At 44.0% G+C, this 20,525-nt stretch overlaps 1 protein-coding gene across 1 annotated transcript in view; it reads right to left on the minus strand.

Annotated features, from left to right (window-relative positions):
- Window positions 1–15,009, minus strand: part of T265_08106 (hypothetical protein) — a gene marked incomplete at both ends in the record, with an annotated part of 28,228 nt that extends 13,219 nt beyond the window's left edge. The window contains 3 exons of the mRNA XM_009173813.1: window positions 58–160; window positions 4,308–4,426; window positions 14,946–15,009. Coding sequence (XP_009172077.1) covers window positions 58–160; window positions 4,308–4,426; window positions 14,946–15,009 — 286 coding nt within the window. The remainder of the gene's footprint in view (window positions 1–57; window positions 161–4,307; window positions 4,427–14,945) is intronic.
- Window positions 15,010–20,525: the final 5,516 nt, after the last annotated feature.

A 20,525-nucleotide genomic window follows, 5' to 3' on the forward strand; every position in this document is an offset into this window, starting at 1 on the left:
TATATATATATATATATCCAAAACCCCGCTCATTTAGCCATATAGAGGTTGACTTACCTGAACAATCAACCAAATGACGTAGAGCGGCTTCATACTGCCCCAGCGTCTGTTTCATCGTGATAAGCCGCTCTTTTCGAAAGCTTTCAAGACGTGGATCTGACTGAAAGATGAATAGAAAACGAGTTCACCCAGCGTAGAGGGAAACACGGCGAAATGGGGTTATTTAAATTTCACTAAAACATGCTAATTAATTAACTTTTTGGACACCTACCGAGCCGATCCTTGATAAAGAGTCGTATAAGAGGTGTTCTCTGGGTATCAGCGCCTTTCTAGAACAGACAAGAAAGTTTGGTAAAAATCCCTGAGAGCACTTGGAAAAGTACAGCATGGAATATCTGTATTTGTTACACACCCAATAGTTTAGTAAAGTTAAGGCAAATGACGTTCGTGCATTGTGAGAAGGTTCATTATCACCTGCACTCTTGGCCAGAAAGTTTATATATATATATATATATATATATATATATATATATATGATGTTCACAAACAAATAAAATGACGGTCTCGCAGAAATGGCTTACTGTCTGGGTCCAGAAAACTCAAGAACAGAACAATGCACGGAGAAGACCCTCACCGTGTTTTGTCTTCAATGTATTTAGGGAAAATATAAGGGACTGAAATATCAAATACCTGGAAGAGCAAGGCAAACGGGAATAAACGGCAAGAAGTATCGTTCTTTCCAACCTCGTGTTGATGGGAAAGACCAATGTCCTCAGTCTTTGACTAAGGTCTAGTTAGTAGTCTTTGCTTGGCTGCTTTGATTTTATGTTGCTTGTTCATTTTTGCACACATAAATAAGGAGGTTATAACGAGATAGTGACGAGACTAGCAGAAAATTGCTGTATAATAGCATATGTGCTCCGAAGTGTAGCCAAGAATGTGTTCGTGGTAGTTAAGTAAGGATATGTACTACTAAACACATTTAAGGCGAGGCCACTGGAAGTGAACTGTGTGTTAACGGATTCCAACATTGTTACCCGATTAACTTTGAAAATTGACTGTTGTACGTTGCTTCCATTTAGTCGCTTTATCATTCCAGTCTTACCGTTTGATATGGTTTTTCTAATTACTAGATGGCACAATCAACTCCATAGGAATCAATTCCAGGAATAACACGAATTGAGACGTGACGTTATTGCTCTTGGCCTAATATTTGTTTGCAGTTCTTTGATATCCATTTTGCCGCGCATTTCCGCATCAGTGAGTGATCCTTTTGTTATAAGCTTAAGTGAGCGTGCTATTTAGGGCTTGATCGACTTTTATACTGCTTCTGGAGGATGTCTGGAATTGTTCGATTGTTCACGCAAGCAGTTAGAGCACAAATTTACTCACCGTTATTCGAACCCGACCTCTGCCTCTCGACTCCCCCTGTCTAGGCTTGGGTAACCTGGCAGTATCCCAGCCCTCGTGCTTCCTCCTGGTGGCATTGCATTTAGGCACCAAAAGGGTGCGGCAGCCGAACAATATGGTTAGTCAGTTAACTGGATAGCATGGACGCTTTGCCATAATTTGCTTAAAAGTATATCCAACACACGCCTGTGTTTGACAAACCTGTCTTTGTTTACCTCAAAATGTTCAACATTTTGCTAGTTCATTTCTATGGTCGGTAAACTCACATTCTCAAGTTTAGTCTCACATCATTCACACCAACGCGACACGCATGTACTGGTAGCGATCTCGGGTCAGTTTTAGAGCATTTATTAGCTGTGTGAGATCTCATTATAATTCACGTTTAGCTGACACTATGTGAGGTTGAGTGCGTGTCAGAATGATACCTCCTACTACCATTACTCGCTTAAACGCATGCTTAACTTCCCAAGAGAAAAGCTCGGAAAGAAATAGTAAATCAGACTATGTTCAAAGCTGACTTATTTGTAGATCAGTCCTGGGTCATTTAAATTACTTTTAAACGGCTCAAAGCACAAACTAAACAGAACTTGTTTCGTTTACTCAAGGTGGACTGCAGATGACATTCTGAGAAGCGGTCGAAGAATTTGTCTGAAAAATTTATTGGTGATAGGACACCCCTGGGGAATAAAACAACAATAAAAAGGCGCATCTGACAAAAGCTGAACGAAAGTCGCCAGTGTGGGCATAGCATAGGCCAATATTATCGGCTTACTTCTGGTCATTTATGCAGAGTAGAACCAAGCTGACCTTGGGGTAAAGTTTTATTTTTCGAGTGCCGTGAGATTTTGGAAGGTTTTTGCCAGTCAAGCGCATTTACAAGCTATCGAAAGGAGATACCCACACACTATATTGACCTGTGGACATGACAGTCTGCATATAGAAAACCGTGGAGACATTCAAGCCTGTGAAACATGTGCATGCAAAGTCATTGCATTTGGGTGAGCGACTGGCTCTAAGCTGACTCTTAAGCGGTAGACAACCTTCGAAGTAAAAATACACAAGCCTATAAGGAGTCATGGGTGGTCCAACACACTGAACTAATTACGTGAACTGCCAGTGTTTTTGTCTGGGCGTTGTCCGCACTTTGTGTAACTTATGTCATGTTATGTCATATTACACAGTGTTGCATGGAAGTGGTTCGTTTTATTGTATTTTTCACTGCATTTGGTGTGTACTTCATATATGGATGTGCTATCGACCTACTCTTGGACTAGAAACGAATTTTTACTACTGTTGCAATTGCTAGTAACGCGTACTTGTTGTGAGTGGTGCTGTCTGGGCAAACCTCGATACTATCGGCTGTTTGGTTGTCCCCGCATAATTTTACAACCATGGGGTATGCTGATAAATTTGGAACTTCCCTCTTTCTGTCACACCCCGGCCTCAGTTCCTGGGGTTCACTCAGATGAAGAGGGCCCAACTAGTTGTACGGGCAATTCAAGCCAGACCGCTCGTGGCAGACACAATGCCACATGTACTGTTTAAAAATCAAGTTAATTAGCAAAGCAGAACTCATGTCATCCAATGTCAGCATTTTCACGTCACCAAACAGCATAAAACAGGAACCTATTTTGCTTATATGCAGACAGGACCACATATGGACACCATAAAACGGCTTCAAAGGTCTTGCTGTTTAGTCTACCGGAAGACGTCACCTTAGGAATAAATCTGAAAATATGATGCAGAGAAGTGCAAGCTAAAAAAACTGGACCTATATGCTATAGGAGAAGCCCTTCAACAGATATCTTATGCTTCCACAGTGGTAAGTAATAACCAAGTGGTTTTCTGACTAGCACTAATTCCAATGAGTCCAGCTTGTGCGTGTGCTCGCCTTGAGATCAAATATGCGGCGTCTAACTCCCATCACAGCCAAGGATATGCACCGGTGAGGAGTCTTAATTTCAAGCGAAACTCCACCTACGCACTCATATGCATACCCAATTGATTGTGCTGGGAGATTCAGCTGGAACCTAGTTGAATCTCTGACTTATAGTGCTCTCAACTCGAGTTGCCCGCTTTCACATGTTAGTGGGGACAAACCAGAATACTTGTGTCAGGACGAGGACTGTTCACATGACAGTGAGTAAACAGGGTCAGCAGTTTGTATCGCATTAAGTATATATAGGTGTCTCCATAAAATACGTGCTTACATATTCCATTTTAAAAAAAACCGTTGAAAGAAGCTGTTGGTTGGAAGCATAAAAGTGTGCACTCTGAAAAGTAAACATGAGTGGAGCATTGATTACAAGGAAATGGGGTCGACAGTTTGTTGGTTCATGCACGCTATCGTATAGTTCCAGTAGACCAGTGCTTTAACAGGCGGGAGTGTATGCCAATCAAAGACTCATTACAGAACTTCAAACAAAATCATCATCATTTTACTCATCATCACCATCACGATGGGAGCAACACCAGAGGAAAACACTGGCACTTCGCTGCCGCACAACGTCAGTTTATTTGAACAAAGCCCTTAATTAAAACAAAGAAAGAAAGTGCGTCAGGGGAAGACCTAAATCTAGCCGGTCGCAAACAGTCGAGGTGCAATCAGTCGGACAATCTGGATGGTCACCAATAGCATGAATCCAGCTGTCATATTGTTCATTGTCTCTAATCAAGCACACGAGGGCTTCATCCTGGAAAACGCACACCACCAGCAGCACGTAAACTTTTCGTAAACCCTGCATCCCCATTCGTTTGCATACTCACCCAATGTATTTTGGATCTCCACTTGTTGTGCTCATTGTACCCAGTATTCACCTTGTGGCAAAGGCTTTCCCGTCCGATTCTGGTACATCAGCACGTGCGTGTGTGCGCGCTCACACAGCTGACTTACTTACCCACGCGTTCTCGCGCTCCGTCTGCTCAGCCTGCTCAGCCTGCCCCGACCCGTTCTGCCGTGATTTCCGGGTGTTCGCACCGTCGATCAGAACCGCAGAACCGGCCTCGAAAGGGATGACTGCGACTCACACTACCGAGCTGATATTTCGCTCGCCGTATTCCGATGTGTGGACGCTGACACTGCGCTGTACAGGTCAGTGACATGTTGGCGCTGTGAACGTGGAAAATTGGGTTTGTTGTACAACTTTGTTCACCTTTGTGTGAATAGTATCGTAGACTTTCCAATCCAATTCTTCCTTTTAATATTCGGGATCATCGAACCCACGCGTGACTCAAAGTTCTGCATCGGTAACCTCAACAGTAACATCCTTCATTCCTTTCAGAAGAGCTTGATAAACAATCGGTAGTTTTTATTTGGGCAACGTTTCGTTTTTGACGCAAAAGCTTCATTAGGCCAAGTGACACAGGTCACCAAATTGGCCAGGTTATCAGATAGACGGGGAACCAATCAGTAAGTCCTCTTCCGCTTATCACACCAGAATTTGATGGATTGGGGAGTTTCGAATTAATTCTGACCGGGTTTGGTTCGTTGATCTTCCACTTCAGGGTTCATCAATAGGCAATTCACTTCGGGTGCCATTGGTAGATTTTTCTTGATCTTCGTGGGCATGTGAATGTTGTGACAATTTTGTTGGAAGGGGGCGGGGAGGTGCGTAAGGTTAAGTGGAATCCAGATAATGACTAACTACTCTTCCCTCTGACAGTCGCACACCAACACGTGTTAGCTCGATTGACCCAAGACCGCGAGCCACTGTATGGCCGCTTCGTTCACTAATAGTGCATATCTAGCGAATCTCCAAGGTACTCAAAACCAATACACATCAGGACAGGTCAAATCACATGTGGATAAAACAACTTTATGATTGTTCTACACGTTACCTCATGAATACACTTACCGTATGAAGGAAACACCCAAATCAACATATTCCACACCATCGTCGACTGAGAAGCTTTTATGTAGTTCTAGCTACCGGTTCGGGAATGTGATCGATACCTATGCATTAAGAACGTGAATTACAAGTCGAGAGTAATTAATAGTAGTGGAATCCTAATGGTGCGAAGCGCCGTCCTTATATGAGCGGCCAAATCATCTGCTGGATATCAGCTTGTACGTTTACGAGTTTCTCGTCCATAGTTCATCAGCGTAGTGGCTCGGTGAGCCATGTTCAGCTTGCTGTTTCCAGAGGAGAACACATGCAAGTGAAATCTACGTCACTTTTCAACCTTTCAAGCAGAAAATACACTGTAAATCAACGCAAAATCAATCCACCATGAATGTATTGCTTCGGTGTATTAGGTATTCCACTCCAAACGTGAAGTCCTTGCTGATCTAAACGGTTTTGACGTGGTAAGCAGCACGCCTAAACAGCTTTCTTTCTTCACTGCGTAGGTCGAAGGGCGAATGAATGTTTGAACAAGTAGTTCCCTTGAAAGGGATGGTGAGGTGAGAGAATCGAGTGATAAGAATGTTCCTGCGCTGCCTCTGAGGTAAAGGCGGTATAATATTGGGGAGTTTATTTTCCGGTCCTACACAGTGTGTCCGTGTTTGACGTGTGCAACGGGTCCGTTGACCACGTGATAGTGGGAAACTCCACACGTGCTTCCGAGCACTCCACTAGCCTGTGTTATGTCCGACCAACTTAAAAAACCAATCAATTAGCTAGGCATCGTGCCATAGGGGCTTCGGCAAAACTGTGTTCTGAGGGAGAAGTTATGTGGATTGAAAGGTTCGTGCCACTCATACAAAACATGTGCGAACCGATCTGTTCGACAACGCTGTATAAACGTGCATCAACCTGAGCAAGCTATGAAACTTGAACTGCTCAACTGAGTCTCCCGTCAAAACCAACTTGATAGACCAATGAGTGTATTTCTCCAAAACCGCTGATTCCGTTCATCGGAATCAACCAGATCAATATGAAACTAGCTCTGCGATGAGTCTTGATAATGAGGCTAAGTAGTTGTTTTACGCCGACCCATTTAGATAATAAGGGCGGTAAATTTGAACCCGAAACAAGACCCTCCCAAAACACCACACCTTTTGGCATTGGTGAAAGTGTTATGCGGTTCAGTTCACGTCTGACTGCACTGTAGCCATTCACCAGAACTTTGAGCATCCAAATGACAGGCGAATGAAAACCCTACTTTCACCTTACCGGTTGCAATGGGGCGATAGTGGAAGGCGGGTGGATGTTGAACGGTAATAAGAATCGCCGCCGTTGTCATTTCGTTAAGTTGTCATGTGCAAACGATTCAAAAAGCTGTTGTTGCATTATGATTCCGGGCACCTTCGTTTAAACGTCTTCCTTTAAGGTGACGACTTTGTGGATTGTAGGTCTTGCATTTGTCTAAATAGTCCACGATGACCTACGACAGTCTATTGCTAACAGGATTGTGCTGCTATCGAAATACATTTGTTTGTCAATAAGCGATATGTTTTACACAGCTACACCCTAGGTAGTCAGCAGTGATTTATCAGGTAGCCATGATTAGGAAATCTGTTTACTCAGGATCTCTCTTGATGCGAATTTTATGGTTGCACTGCTTCGTCACAGTGGAAAGTAAGCAACAACGTTTGTTGACAAGAATGACCTACATTGTCTGGCAATGAGTATCGTTCTCAGACTTTTCAGTTTACCACACTAGTTTACCCCGATGCTGGGGATTCAGCATTTATTGATTCTGCATTGAACGGTGATGCCTTAATCAAATGAAGTTGTTTCTATTCCGGAGGCATCACATGTCGAAGCGTACCTGAGAAAGGATGTTGTTATCAACCTGCAGAGGAAGGTTGATTAGGAAGGTTCCAATTCGGGGACTAGTAGTTCTGCTCTGAATGCTAGTGTTTTCTGGTCATACAATAAGCATAGAATGAGGAACGATGGCGCCGAGCACAAAGAGCGAACAGAGTGAGGATCCCTACGCTACATGGAAGGTCACAATCTACGCCAGCTTTCCTTTTGGCTCCCGGCGTACCCCAGCAACTCCGGTCGTTTTTAAGCTCCAAATAAGCTGGTTTAGCGTCCCTAAAACCGCTCTGCTGTCGTAGCGCAGGATCAACAACCATTTGAAGTTTTCTGAGGACAACCTATCGGGTCTCGGTTCGCCGCAGACCGGCTGAATTTGATCGCTTCTGCCTTGTCCAAAGATTAAACTGAAGTAGAATTTACGGATGGAGCTACCAACCCACGAGGGTTACCTTGTGCTACTTTTGAAGAAAAACGGAGATTTTTCACTCATGGGTACTTCACACGCTAGACAAACAGTCACATTAATTATTTCCCTCCGGGTATTTCTTTTTACAACGGTTTTGAACCAGCCTGTTCTTATGCGTGCATGTTTAGATAACTGACTCGTTCAGTTTAACTTCTTGTGCTCCGTGACTAACTGCCACACTATTAATGCGTTCTATTCATCTGCTATGTTCTGTTCTCTTGTTGGATACAAGGTTTGGCTTGTGTAGACAAGTCCCCTGTGGGATGTCAGGATAACAAACCCTTGGCAGATCTACTGCCTTTGTCATGTTAGTCAGTATTAGTGGAGGCATTTGCAGTTACGTCACATGACGACGGGGATGGTCATGATCTTTTAATTATGATGTTTCTGATCCATACCGTTAGATGGTTCAACTTGTAGAGTTAGGAAATCGAGTCCAGACAGAGCAGTTGAAAACAGGAATATTCCTCCTTGTGTTTTCCCTCCGGATAACAATACCATACTATGCCGCACCTCTGAGTGTGACAAATCCGCTCAAGCAAATAAGCCCCTCTGTGGCCAGGAGTATTTCTTTCTCAAGAGTGAGGTTCGGGCTTGATTTCACACAGTCCCGCGTTAACACAAAATCAGTCTATTAGTAACCGTAGAATTCACGCTCTTATGATTTCGGTGAACGACATCCCTCATCGATATCCAAAGGACCACTGCGCGATCTCGATACATGTGCGAAAACATCGCAAGTGAGAGATTCAACCGAGTTCCAGATGATTCTCTCATCAAAACCTATCCAAATGAGTGTGTTTTGCTAATTCCATGCAGTTTGGGTTCAAGTAGAACATGAATTTGACGGAAACTCTGGGATGACATCTACCCGATGAGCCCCAAGAAGGGCCCAATTGGTCGTGGGCTGTCGGAGTTTTTTCAGCTACCTTATGACTAGTGCATTGGGTATTGTGCATTATAACTAATAGAAATGTTTCAGAAACGCTTTCGTAGGAGCACAAAGAGACCTAAGGATCTTATAACGGGAGAACAATAACTTCGAGTGGCGAGCAATAGCAGAACCTCCGAGGAGGCAGATCAGAGTCGATACTGTTGATGTGAGATTCACAAAATATACAAAACTCGACGGTAGATACTTGCCCACAACAAATGGTCCACTTGGACTACAAAAGTGGGAATCGAATGAGCAAACAGGGTCCCATGTGAGACAGTCGAACGTGCATGAGGTTGGCCACAAAGTAGCTGGATGACCTCAAGGTCAAATGAGTGAAGTGGTAGGACCAAACAAATGCTAGTTCATACGCACGCACTAAACACAAAAGTGGATTGGGAGTTATGGATGGGGACAGAAGAAACGTGGTGAATTTCAACTATCAGAGTAATGGACGGTACCAATCATATGACTAAAAAATTATCTGTTGAATCTTTATATTTCCGATTTGAAGCGGCCATAGCTGCATAAATAGGTGTTCGGCCGATTTATAAGGTTTTTTACTTCGCAGTTCGGCTGAAAGCTTCTGTAGCTGATGACAATACTGTCGGAGAACTTCACGACATATTAGGTAAACCATCGGAGAAAATAGGAATGTTCATAACCTAACTACATTATCAGAGAGGCCGATCTAGTGGTCGAATATCAGTGTTAGGGAATGGAAGATTTCAAACTGAAACCGCCATTTGTGTGCCATGCTTCGCATACTCGAACATCCAGAGCTATTTTTGAAAAATCGTTCAGCTGTAGCATTTTTCTGGTATCTAACTGCCATGCCACCAGAAGGAAGCACGAGGGCTGAAATACTGCCAGGTTGTCCAAGCCTAGACAGGGGGAGTCGAGAGGCAGAGGTCGGGTTCGAACCATGGACCTTGTGGTCAGTAAATTCGCGCTCTAACCACTTGGGTCATCTCGCCCAAATCTAATTAGAACTCGAAGTTTCTGGCAATCGGCTGGCCAGTTTGGATGCATCATCAGCTTCCAAAAATGTAGCAAAAACGACCCTCATTCCGGGGCTCTGCTGGACCTCGATAGCACACTGGACATTCCACTATTGAATGACAAACTCAAATATGACTATTGTTTCCTTCCCCTGGCTTCTGTCTTTCTTCCAGAAGGAACCAGCTCTGTTTAAAATGTATCATCCTAGATTTAGCTTGCAGTAGGTGGATAAGGACACTCCTTTAGAAGGCATGAGCATTCCACATCAACCTGGTTTTCTTAGGTTAAAGTGCATGGAAATGTATGAAAGGGCCGTACCCCTATGTTATTCCACGTTTCCGACTTTAGGATGGTGCTTAGAGGTATGATTGAGTATTACAGTCAGATTGCCGCAGTTACAAGAACAATAGAAATTTGGAGAAGAACTCCATAATTGGAACCGATGAAGCTCAAGTTTGGAGATTATTCACTCATCCGAGTCCTTCGCGATCTTCAAATCTAAGAGTCCTACAGTCCAATATTTCCCAAAAATTTTCAGTGGGACAGTTTCCAATTAAATAAAGAAGGACATTGCTCAAATCATGTCTTTTGGAGACGGAAGAACGATGCCGACACCCAGGAAGCACTGTTATTGGTTGAAGGTGTTGAGGCAATCACACATGGCTGTCACCGCTTTGAGTGAACGTCTAATCCGGTCGTGTAAAACGAGCAAACGAGAGATTCAGCTGGATTCCAGGTGAGTCTTTCGAAAAACCAAATTAGTTTGCAACTGAGTGTGTTTCACCAGTGTATGCCATGTTCATGACCAGATGAGTGTTACTTGGTTGTTATTACTGATATTATTATTATTGCATTTTGCTAAGTAAGCTCTTGCTATAAAAGGTCACGGAACACTATAATTACATTACCTGTGGATACTTGTGAGCTCCGAGTTAATTTTGGCAGGTTCTGGTAACTTCCTCTTTGGAGGAGACATACGAAACTTTTATAAGAGCTTTTTGACTCGTTTTGTATGGTGTCTCTTGGAGCCGATTAACGACACAGGGTGGCTTACAACTGTAGTAGTAAAGCTGCTCAAAATCTACTTGGATTTTAGAGTACTACTTGAAGTTTATAGGTAGTTTCAACATTTATGGAGCAGTGTAAAAATATGGGACACCATTTTTAAACTTTCTACCGGTTTGTACCATTTTTTAAATTTGAATGAACTTTGAATGACTTTCCCCTTCCGGAGTCAACCAATCACAGGCGTGTTTGAGCTGTGAGCAGGTGGCATTTTACAGAAAATTTGGGCTACACAGGAAGGAGTAACGTGGATTTCCACATCGCTTCCTTTAAACTTCTCCAAATTTTCTAGCTTCTACCCACGGCAATACTGAATAGGTTTCATGTTTGTCTGAATGCCGTTGGGGGGAAACCGCAGGGTGTGTTGCGTGACCCGCATTCACGAAGTTAAGCAGAACACCTGGACGTTTGGCGCCCGGTTTTCGTTGTAGGCATTGGACATGAATTTTATTGTGGATGTGCGTAGTTTTGTTTATTAACACACAGGCACACGTACGGATATCAGTTGAACTTAGAGGCACATGGTGAGGTTTTGTCTGACGGTAACTTCAAAGTACTTCCGTTGTGGTAACGTTGATGACAGTAGTAAGGCATCAAAGCGCCATCGGAGTCGGCGTTAATTTGAAGAATCCATTCTTTTGCCTGCATTCTGACCACTGCAGGAAACCGTGCACACACGCACACAGCGTGACCGCCAAATCATGTTGGTAGTAAGAGACAGCGCAAGAGCAATTATACACTTCTTATGAAGAAGGAAGTCATTAATCTTCAAGAAATCTTGGTATTGCATGATCTCCGGATATCGCGTTGCGGTGTAGCTCCCATATTTCAACCAGGGAGCATGAATTAACGTGTGAAGTGGCGCTTGCTTATCATGGTCATTGTCACCAGCAGAAGGGGGTGAGGAACATAAGACCATTCTTCATCATTGGACGCCTGCTTTATTTGGACGGTTGAAGCAGATGCACGCTGAGAGCAGACCATGAGGGACTGGAAACCGTTGGCTGCTTGAATATTTCACCTGTACTCCAAACCTTACCATGTTGGACAAATGACAACTCGTAATTCTATCCTTCTCCTCCTCTCTTCTGTCCTACTTCTGTTCATTCAAGGTGCATCTGAGTGAACTGCGATCAAATAAGTCTAGATAAACAGTAAGAAGAAGCGATTAATGTTCCTCATCCGATCTAGGGTGGATCGGATAACATTATTGATGTGAGCTCATTTCGTCGTGCCAGTGTAGACAGGATCGAGGTATCCAGCATCAGGCCTCTGAACAATAAATATAACTTTTGGTCGAGTGAAGGTGACTTGAACTTGCGAATTACATGTGTATTAACTTTCCCATGTGTGATATTCTTCAGATGAATGTGTTGCACAAAGATGACCTCATGTTTTAGCTGGAAAGACATTCGAGACATCAAAGTGTACCTTCTTGACACGACACTCCACTCTGAAAGCTCTTCGACAACCCACAACTGTCCCCAGGTAGGCATAGCCCCCTGATAGAAGATACTGATTTCGTAATCGTGAGATTCATTTGTGTCTCCCCCGTTAACTACAAAGTAGTTTGCAAACTAGTGTAATTCAGTTAGGTGTTCAGTTGGAAAGCTAGGGAACCAAGCCTATCCAGCGAGCCCCAAGAATGGTGAAACAAGTAGAGGGCTGTCAAGGAATTTTCAGAAAATATACGATCAATATGACTTGAATTCCTTCACTCAGCTCATCGTTTTATTACAATTAGAAGGCTGTCAATACCAAAAAGAAATGGGTGTCAATTTGGTTTTCACGAAAGACTCAACTGAATCTCCCGTTTATGATATTCTACAACCGAATGTGCTGCACACAGGCCGCCTCATGTTTCAGTTGGCACGATATTCGAGACATCGCAGTATATTTTCATAAAGGAATATCATAAACAAGACATTCAGTTGAGTCTCCCGTGAAAATCAAATTGATTTGCAAATGAGTGTTTTTCTCAAAAACAGTCTAATTTGGGTTCAAGTAGAACATAAGGTTGACGGAAACTCGGGGACTGCGCCTACCTGATTAGCCCCAAGAAGGGCGAAACCGGTCGTGCGCTGTCGAAGAGTTTTCAGCAACCTTGTAAGTAGTTTCCTTTATGAGAAATGGGTGTCCTTTGAAACGGAATAGAACTTTGAATTTGGTGCACATTTCCCTTCAGTTGGGGCTTGAAACGTCTAGTTATAGTGAAGCCAACAGAGCTGCGGTTCGCGTATTATTTATTTTCTTGTAGGTTCATGGTACTTTGTCTCAAGATTTGCCGAAGAATTGGAAACTGTTAAAAAAGATGTGTGTCAGTGGTGATCGAGAGCACGTGTTTTGGCATTGTGGATATGCAGACATGCGAACTTTGAAGTTTTCCGCTCAAAGCCGCTGGTTAGGTTATTTATTAGTTCAGACACATTTGTAGATAGTATGTCTCCTCTCATTCTGATGCCACAAGCTGAAAACATTTGTGTTTTCGAGTCCAGCGTCAACACTGGTCCAATGCAGACGTTGAATGTCAAGATATCTTAATCGGTGTTTGAAGACATGCACGAACGTGTTCCCCACAATCCATGATTCAGATAGCCACATCAATCAGTGCTACAATTGGAACTACTGGTCAGGAGTCACGTTAGCAAACAATTTGCCGAAAACAGTGCGGCAAAACCTAAAAGGATCAGTCAGCACTAGATACAATATGACTATTCGTACAAACCCATTTGAGTGAGGTTGTTTAAGTGTGACCAACTTTGCCCAGTGTGCGAGACACCAGCCGTCAAGTAGAGACACCGCATGTCTATGGATGAGTTCGCCATTTCCGGTAAATGTCAAACTCCTCTAATAGTAGAAGCACCCGTGAGGTCCAGACCTCCTTCCTGAGGGAAAAGGCCAAGGATTTGCACTACTGATGATCTCTAATAAAAGCGAAGCTTCCCTTTGGTGTGGACTCACCGGAATTTTAAGTGCAGAACACCACTAGGATTGCCCATCGGTGTATACCTTCGTCATGAAGTTGTTTTACAGGACTGATATTCATTGAGTAATGTGAGTGAGCCCGTTGTTATTGTATGTATAGGTCGTGGATGAAGCCTTGAATAGGGTGATCCCGAAAGTCAATACTTTTCACGTTGAAACAATCGTCAAATTTCATTCTCCAGTTCAAATTGAGTATGCACTTGTTTGTTACAATACGTTAATTCTGATTACCAGTTAGGCCACATAAAGTCAAACGCCTCTGACGAAATTAGGAGTTCCTGGCCGGCTAGGACAGTGTCAAAAAGATTGAGCACCATGTGTTGTACAATCTGGAATTAATCTAAAGTTAAAACGCAGCGTAGCGGAGTAAGACGTTATAATCTGACGTTTCAGTTGCCGTGCGCAACATTCTTCAAGGATCTCCACAATACATGGAACAGGGTTGCTCCGGGCAATCTAAACGTCTGATAATAACATCATATTCTCCTACTTCAAAAAGTTCTATAATAAGGCCTCGAAGCACCTTTAGGGTCTATAGACTTTCAGGTTTGTTGCTGGAATATATTTCGGTCTTCATGTGTTCAGATTATATGAGTCAATCGTGGATAGGTGTAGTGATCGTTTATTTGTGGCAACAGCACCGACAAAAGCAAGGTCACCGGTACGACTCCTATCGAAGCAGTAAAATTACTTGAATTGCTATTCTCTATTGCCGAAATGAAATTCAAAGTGACGGTCACACCGTTCCATAATGTCAGGACGGATTCTCCGTAATTTCTCGGGATTCAACATTGAAAGTTGATCGACCCAAGGTCAGACAAAATCAATTTACCCACTCGTCGCGAAATGAAGACTTGACTTTATAGTTCCATTTGCCGGCAGGTGAAAGTGAGTGGAACTGGTGAACAGTCTAAGCTAAATGTGCCAAACAGCTCGTTGGTTGTAAATCACACACTAGTCGTTCTCGTCAAAGTTTACATGAACTAAAAAGACACCGTAGCCAACTTGGCATATAGTTCCTGTGTCCTAATCTGGCGCAGCAATACAGTCAGGATTAACGGCACGTTTGTGCTCAAAATGGACTACAGTTGAACTATAGTTAGACGTCGCCAAGCAAAACATATATCACTCCGCGATTTGACAATTTCTCCTTGGTTGCACGGACCGCCGTTATAAAGCTGCCCAGAGGTGATCAGACAAACAGGCCATTTAAACTCAGACCCATAAAGGTTGTGCGGACACAACCAAATTTCGCACTCAGCCTGGCTAACTATTGAATCTCCCTCTCTCTCTATCACAGAATAACGCTACAATTCTTGCCGATGCGCTGGACGGCGGTGTCTTGCCGAATCTCTTTGATTCCCTCACGTCTCACCGGTTTGTTTGTAATTACGTGCATGCCTGTACACGCTCTTTCTCAGTATCAGCACGACGGCCATTTGAAATATCATACATAACCTCGCGTAGTAATGGTAGCGGTCGTTCGTTTTTTTAACGATTGGGGCGGCAAATTCGATTGAAGTCGGCTTGTTTGATTGTGTGACGCGGTTCCTGTTGCTACTCATAATGGCCAGTGTTTTTACCGAAGATGGACAAATAAAAATTGTAATTCCTACGGAGAGGAGATTTTTCCTATACTTTGCTTTCATGAGCGCATGCTGCTATGTGAGTATAAAGAATTGCAGTTGCAGAGAGTAGAACGCGGAATTTGCCCACACAATAGATAATAGATGACTGACTAATGCGAATTCAAGGTAGGCACGCGAAATACCCTCGGATGCTATTTTTTCCCCTTCACTCCGTCGTACAACGTTATTTCCAACTGCCCAAATGTATTGTGAAACATGAGTCCTGCACATAAGGGAACTGATCAGATAGATTCATAATTGCGTCACATTACTTTAGAAAGGCTACCCATGGATGTATTTAAGATTGCCTGCCTTTGTGTCAAACGTGTGTCGGCACCTGCCAGCTTATTACGTGCGTGGTAATTCGACTGTACGGTCAGGTAGCCTGTCTGCTTAAGATCCATTAGGTATTTCTTGCTGGTAGGTTATCCATTTCCTCCGGGTCAATTACCTGAAGGGTAAGTGGAAAATACATTGAGCGGTTCGCTTCGGTGGATGCTGGTACAAGCGAAGCACACCAGATCGATTGTCCAAGGTGCTGTCGAAGACCAGTATACAGCTCCAGTATCTGATGTGAAACAGCCTGAGGCCAAAAAAGAATTGCAGCACATATTAAACGGATCTCGATCCTCATAATTAAAACAATGTACTATTTCTAACTGGTTTTCGTAAACCAATTCGATTTATTGAAGTCAACGGTCATCGTCCTACTTTGGAAAAAGTACTACTTATTAGCGAATTTACACTTATTTGCAAATTAATTTGTTTTTTCGAGGGACTCACCTGGAACCCAGTTGAATCTCTCGTTTGTGATGTTTTCAGGCAACTGAATGTGCTGCACCAGGCCGCCTCATATTTCACTCGCTACGATATTCAAGATATTGCGAAACATGCATATCTTTGTAATGTATTACGCATGAGGTTGCTGAAAATCCGTCAACAGCCCACGACCGGTTTCGCCTTTTTGGGGGCGAATCCCGAATATCGTAGCGACTGAAACATGAGGCGGCCTGGTGCAGCACATTCAGTTGCCTGAAAACATCACAAACGAGAGATTCAACTGGGTTCCAGGTGAGTCCCTCGAAAAAACAAATTAATTTGCAAATAAGTGTAAATTCGCTAATAAGTAGTACTTTTTCCAAAGTAGGACGATGACCGTTGACTTCAATAAATCGAATTGGTTTACGAAAACCAGTCAGAGGGAAACCGGTCGTGGGCTGTCGACGGATTTTCAGCAACCTTATGAGTAGTACGTTACAAAAATATACTACTAATTAGGTTGTTGAATTCTCGTCTAAAAGCAGCTTCACCAATTTCAGGGCTCATCAGGCATAGGTATGTAGTGTCAAGTCCAATTTAGTGTGTTAAAGTTATGGATTGAGATTGCTGGAAATTCAGAACAGGAGGGAACTGACAGGCTGACGATGGGTTTTATCAATTTTATACAGCAACCATTTGGACTTCCTATAGGCCTTCCCTACTAAAACATGAAGTGAGCGATTTGCAGCTCACGTGGTTCAAAAAACCGTCAATATAGAATCAGTATGAGTCACAGCTATCAGCTGTTTCACGAGATTAGACGTCAAGCTTGTAAGTGCTACTGACGAAGAGTTGGGTATTTGCATAAACATGAGTGGAAACTGTAGGTTACTAGCTCGCTGGACACGCTCAGTGAGGGTCATGTCCTACGGGCATCCTGAGTAGACAACTTGGTTGGCGTATTCCAGGAGGGGTCTGACGTAGGCCCCATAGAGTATTTGGAAATGCATGCGGGTAATACGGGAGAAGGTACGCAAAATCATCCGTAGAACGGCCAATGCCTTTTGAACCGGTTTCACAGAGAAGGGCAAGATTGAGGAGACCCAGATGCCCAAATCCTTTTTTGGCATCTATCCTCGTGATGTCTTCTGGTCCTATCTCACCATGCATGACAAAGGTGTTCGCTGAGTCTTCTCAAAACGACATATGGACGCACGTTTCGTAATTCAGACAAAGGCATCAGTCCAACGACTACTGCTTCGCAGCGTTTACATCCATTTGGAGGGTACTGGCATTGGAAATCCAGGATTTCAAGCCGTCCACAAAAAGTAGACATGGACTCGCAAGAACATCTGGAAGGTCGTTGACGTTTACCAGAAATAGCAGTGGTACCAGAACGGAGCCTTCAGGAACTCCAATGGCGACCGGCGCTGGAGAAGAGCAGATCGAGCCTACTTTCACTCGGAATGATCCGTCTGACCTTGTGCAAGATTTGACGAATATCCTCTACCGTGAATACCAAATCGGTTAGAGGCCGTTCGTAGTTACGCATTGACAATTTTAGGTGTGACGAGAGCGTTGGGGCTGTATATATATTTCCATAGTGTTCTGTGTAGACTTCAGATACCACTACTGGGTCACTCGTGGGTTCTCCGTTTCTTCCCCACAAGGAGAACGAGATTGGTTTATTTCTGCGACGAGGTTTCGTGTATTCGAACAGCACATTTCTGTTTTTCTGGACGATATCTAGAATGGTCGATTGTTTCCGTATGTTTCACTGGTGGATTTCTGATTTTCATCGGTTCCGCATTTTACGAAACCCCAGCTCATCTTCAGTGTCTTCAGGTCAACTCCTTCGAAAAAATAGTTGAGACCTCTTTTCCAGAAGACGTTGAATCCTTTTTGGTAGCTTGCATTCCATCCGACTGCGTGCAGATTTTTTTGGGACGAACATCACTTCAGCCTCGTGAACTTTCTAAACAATGGTCCTGTATAATCCTTACGCTGAAACTGGTCCCAGAAGTCTGCATGGCAGAAGTTTCGAATCCACGTTTGAGTTTCGGGATTTCTGGCCCAGTAACAGTTGAAATCAGAGGTCAACGCACAGTAATCACTATGTCCCAGGGGAGCGTTATCACTTGATCGACGAAGTGCCTTCGTTGGTGAGGACCAAATCCAGGAATTATTTTAGTTGACCTGAGCGGTATCTAGTGTTGGGTGCGACGACATGTTGAGTCGAAGCGCTCTGTTGAATGATTTTGGTTTTCGCCGCTGCAAAAAGTCCACTTGATCCAACGCACTGGGGTTCCGTCCAGGAGGCCTTTGGAGCCTCGAGACCACCTTCCAGCAAGAGTCGAGTGAAGTGGTAGCTGGAGGAGAGTTGAGGAATTGGTCATCTTCTGGAGGACTTGAGGGCAACGGTAGACCACGCCGAGAAGGAGAGAATCAAACCCGCGCAGCGGAATTTGAATCCATAGTGCATCGCAAAAAGGTGCATGAGTGGTACCGGAGAGGACAATCGGGATGAGCAAGACCACATGCAAAAATAAAGCAACCCCACCAGCTCTCTCTCATTTTGAATCAGCTCGAGAAACAGAGTAGCCGTTTTTGATAGTCTCTGCGTCAGAGACATTTGGTGTAAACCAGGTTTCTGTAAGTACGATTATGAACTAATGTACAAGGCAAATTGACTGTTTAACATCACGAAGTTTGTTGAAAAGACTTAGGCCGTTTGTAGACAAGCATTTCAAAACTGCCTGTGTTGTCTCTGAAGGTGGGGAGCCGAGAGGTGTGCTGCCAGGGTGGTTAGCAGGTTTGATAGTTGTACGCCGGGTTCGAGACCAAGGTTCCAAAGATTCCTTCGCGGCATATTGTCTGCTCCCTGCCTTGGTGGTTCCGAGAGCTGTTTTTTGTTTGCATGGTTTTTTTGCCCCATGGCAGTCCGGTTTTCGCAGAACTTTTACCTTTGAAAGGCATCGTTTTTCCCTTCATGGGCAAAAATTTCGGCCGCTGCTTCTTGTAGGTCTTTCAGTACCGCATTTTGGAAACTAGATTTGCTCTTGTTCAACGATTTGAGGCACGTGTGTCCATTTGGTTTCTTGGGTATTTTGGTGCGATGTGATCGGAAAGGTGTCTCTGTGAGTCCCTGTGTGTTGGGTGGCAGCACCAAGAAGTATTCCTCTGGATGGCGCTCCCATGAGGCTTGTGTTTGCAGAGGACTGCACCTTGAAACCAGCCAGCAGTTTTCTGATTTGGTGAATCTTATGAGGCTTGTTTGACTGCAGTCGCCTTTCTTTCGTGTTTATCTGAACACTGGAGTCACCCGCGATCAGCGTGGACAACTGGGTATACGAGAGATTTTCCGTTTCGCTGTGGTCAGGTTTGTAACTTTGGCTGTAGGGGTCATGGTTGACGACTGTGTCTGCATTCGGAGAGACCACTTTTGATGGGGTGGAGCCGGAGACTGGCAGGCTTCACATTCTCAGTAACAGTAGAATTCTCGCACCATTCGTCAGTGTCGAGGTTGACGTTTGTGGTTGATTTTCGGTAGACTTCGTCGCTTGTATATCTGCACATCCGACCCAGTCCAGCTCAAAAGTTGTGATTTGGGTGTGGAGTTCACTGCTGCGCCTTTATCGTCTGTTAGCTAAATAAGCTATGACGGCTGTACGTACTTTGGACGCTGCGTCCACGCGAGGCTTGCCTTCTCCCGAGGATCACTGCCTTTAGTAGTCGTGGTGTCTGTGGTCGTTGAGTAGAAGCTGCAATCCGGAGTCGCGGACGTTTGTGGCAGTGTGCTTTCAAGAGCACAAAGGGTCATAACTACCATCGGTTCGGCGATAAGTTTGCGATCGGCTGAACTGGCGCCAAGCGAAAGCCTGTTTCGCGTCTCTTCTCTAGGACTTTCGCGCCTCTATGGGGCAATCCTCATAGGTACGTTTGACCGTTGGGTAAGCCTTTTGAATACTGACAGCCCAATCCAATTTCTGCGTGGCGGATAGGGAGAAAAAAGTGACTAGATGCCCAAGTGTTCGCTTGCTTCCCTTCTGGTGTAACCAATCTGCCTGAAGCAATTCGCGTTCAGGCCTTATGAAGAAACTACCATGGAGTGACTGTGCCTGCTTCATAGGCGCTATTTTTCTGGAGAACGACCCCAAGGTGATGAGCCCGCTCTATCTCATGCGCCTGTCCATTAGAGGCCGTGGTAATTTTGATTAACGCATCAGAGAGCTGGATGACCTATTTTGCAGCCATCAGAAGCGGGATGGATATCACTAGGCATTTGTTCAGGAAAGAATGTTAATTATCGACTTTCGTCCAGGCCGCTGTGTACTCCAGAGCTTTAGAAAGAGGCACCAGTTTTGCATCAAAACGGGATATTTGCACTGGTCGTTCCTAGAAATTGGGACTTGGTTTCGTACTTGATAGCTTTCTTTTTAATTACGGAATGTATCAGGAAGGTCAGATTCCTTAAAGCAACTTCAGAACGCCCGGAACCTACTGCTCCACCAAAAACTCATCAGGAAAGCCAGCAAGCATCCAGGCCAATCAATCATTCAATCAATTCA

The sequence above is a fragment of the Opisthorchis viverrini genome (assembly GCF_000715545.1).
Source record: "Opisthorchis viverrini unplaced genomic scaffold opera_v5_202, whole genome shotgun sequence".
Classification (NCBI taxonomy): Eukaryota; Metazoa; Platyhelminthes; class Trematoda; order Opisthorchiida; family Opisthorchiidae; genus Opisthorchis; species Opisthorchis viverrini.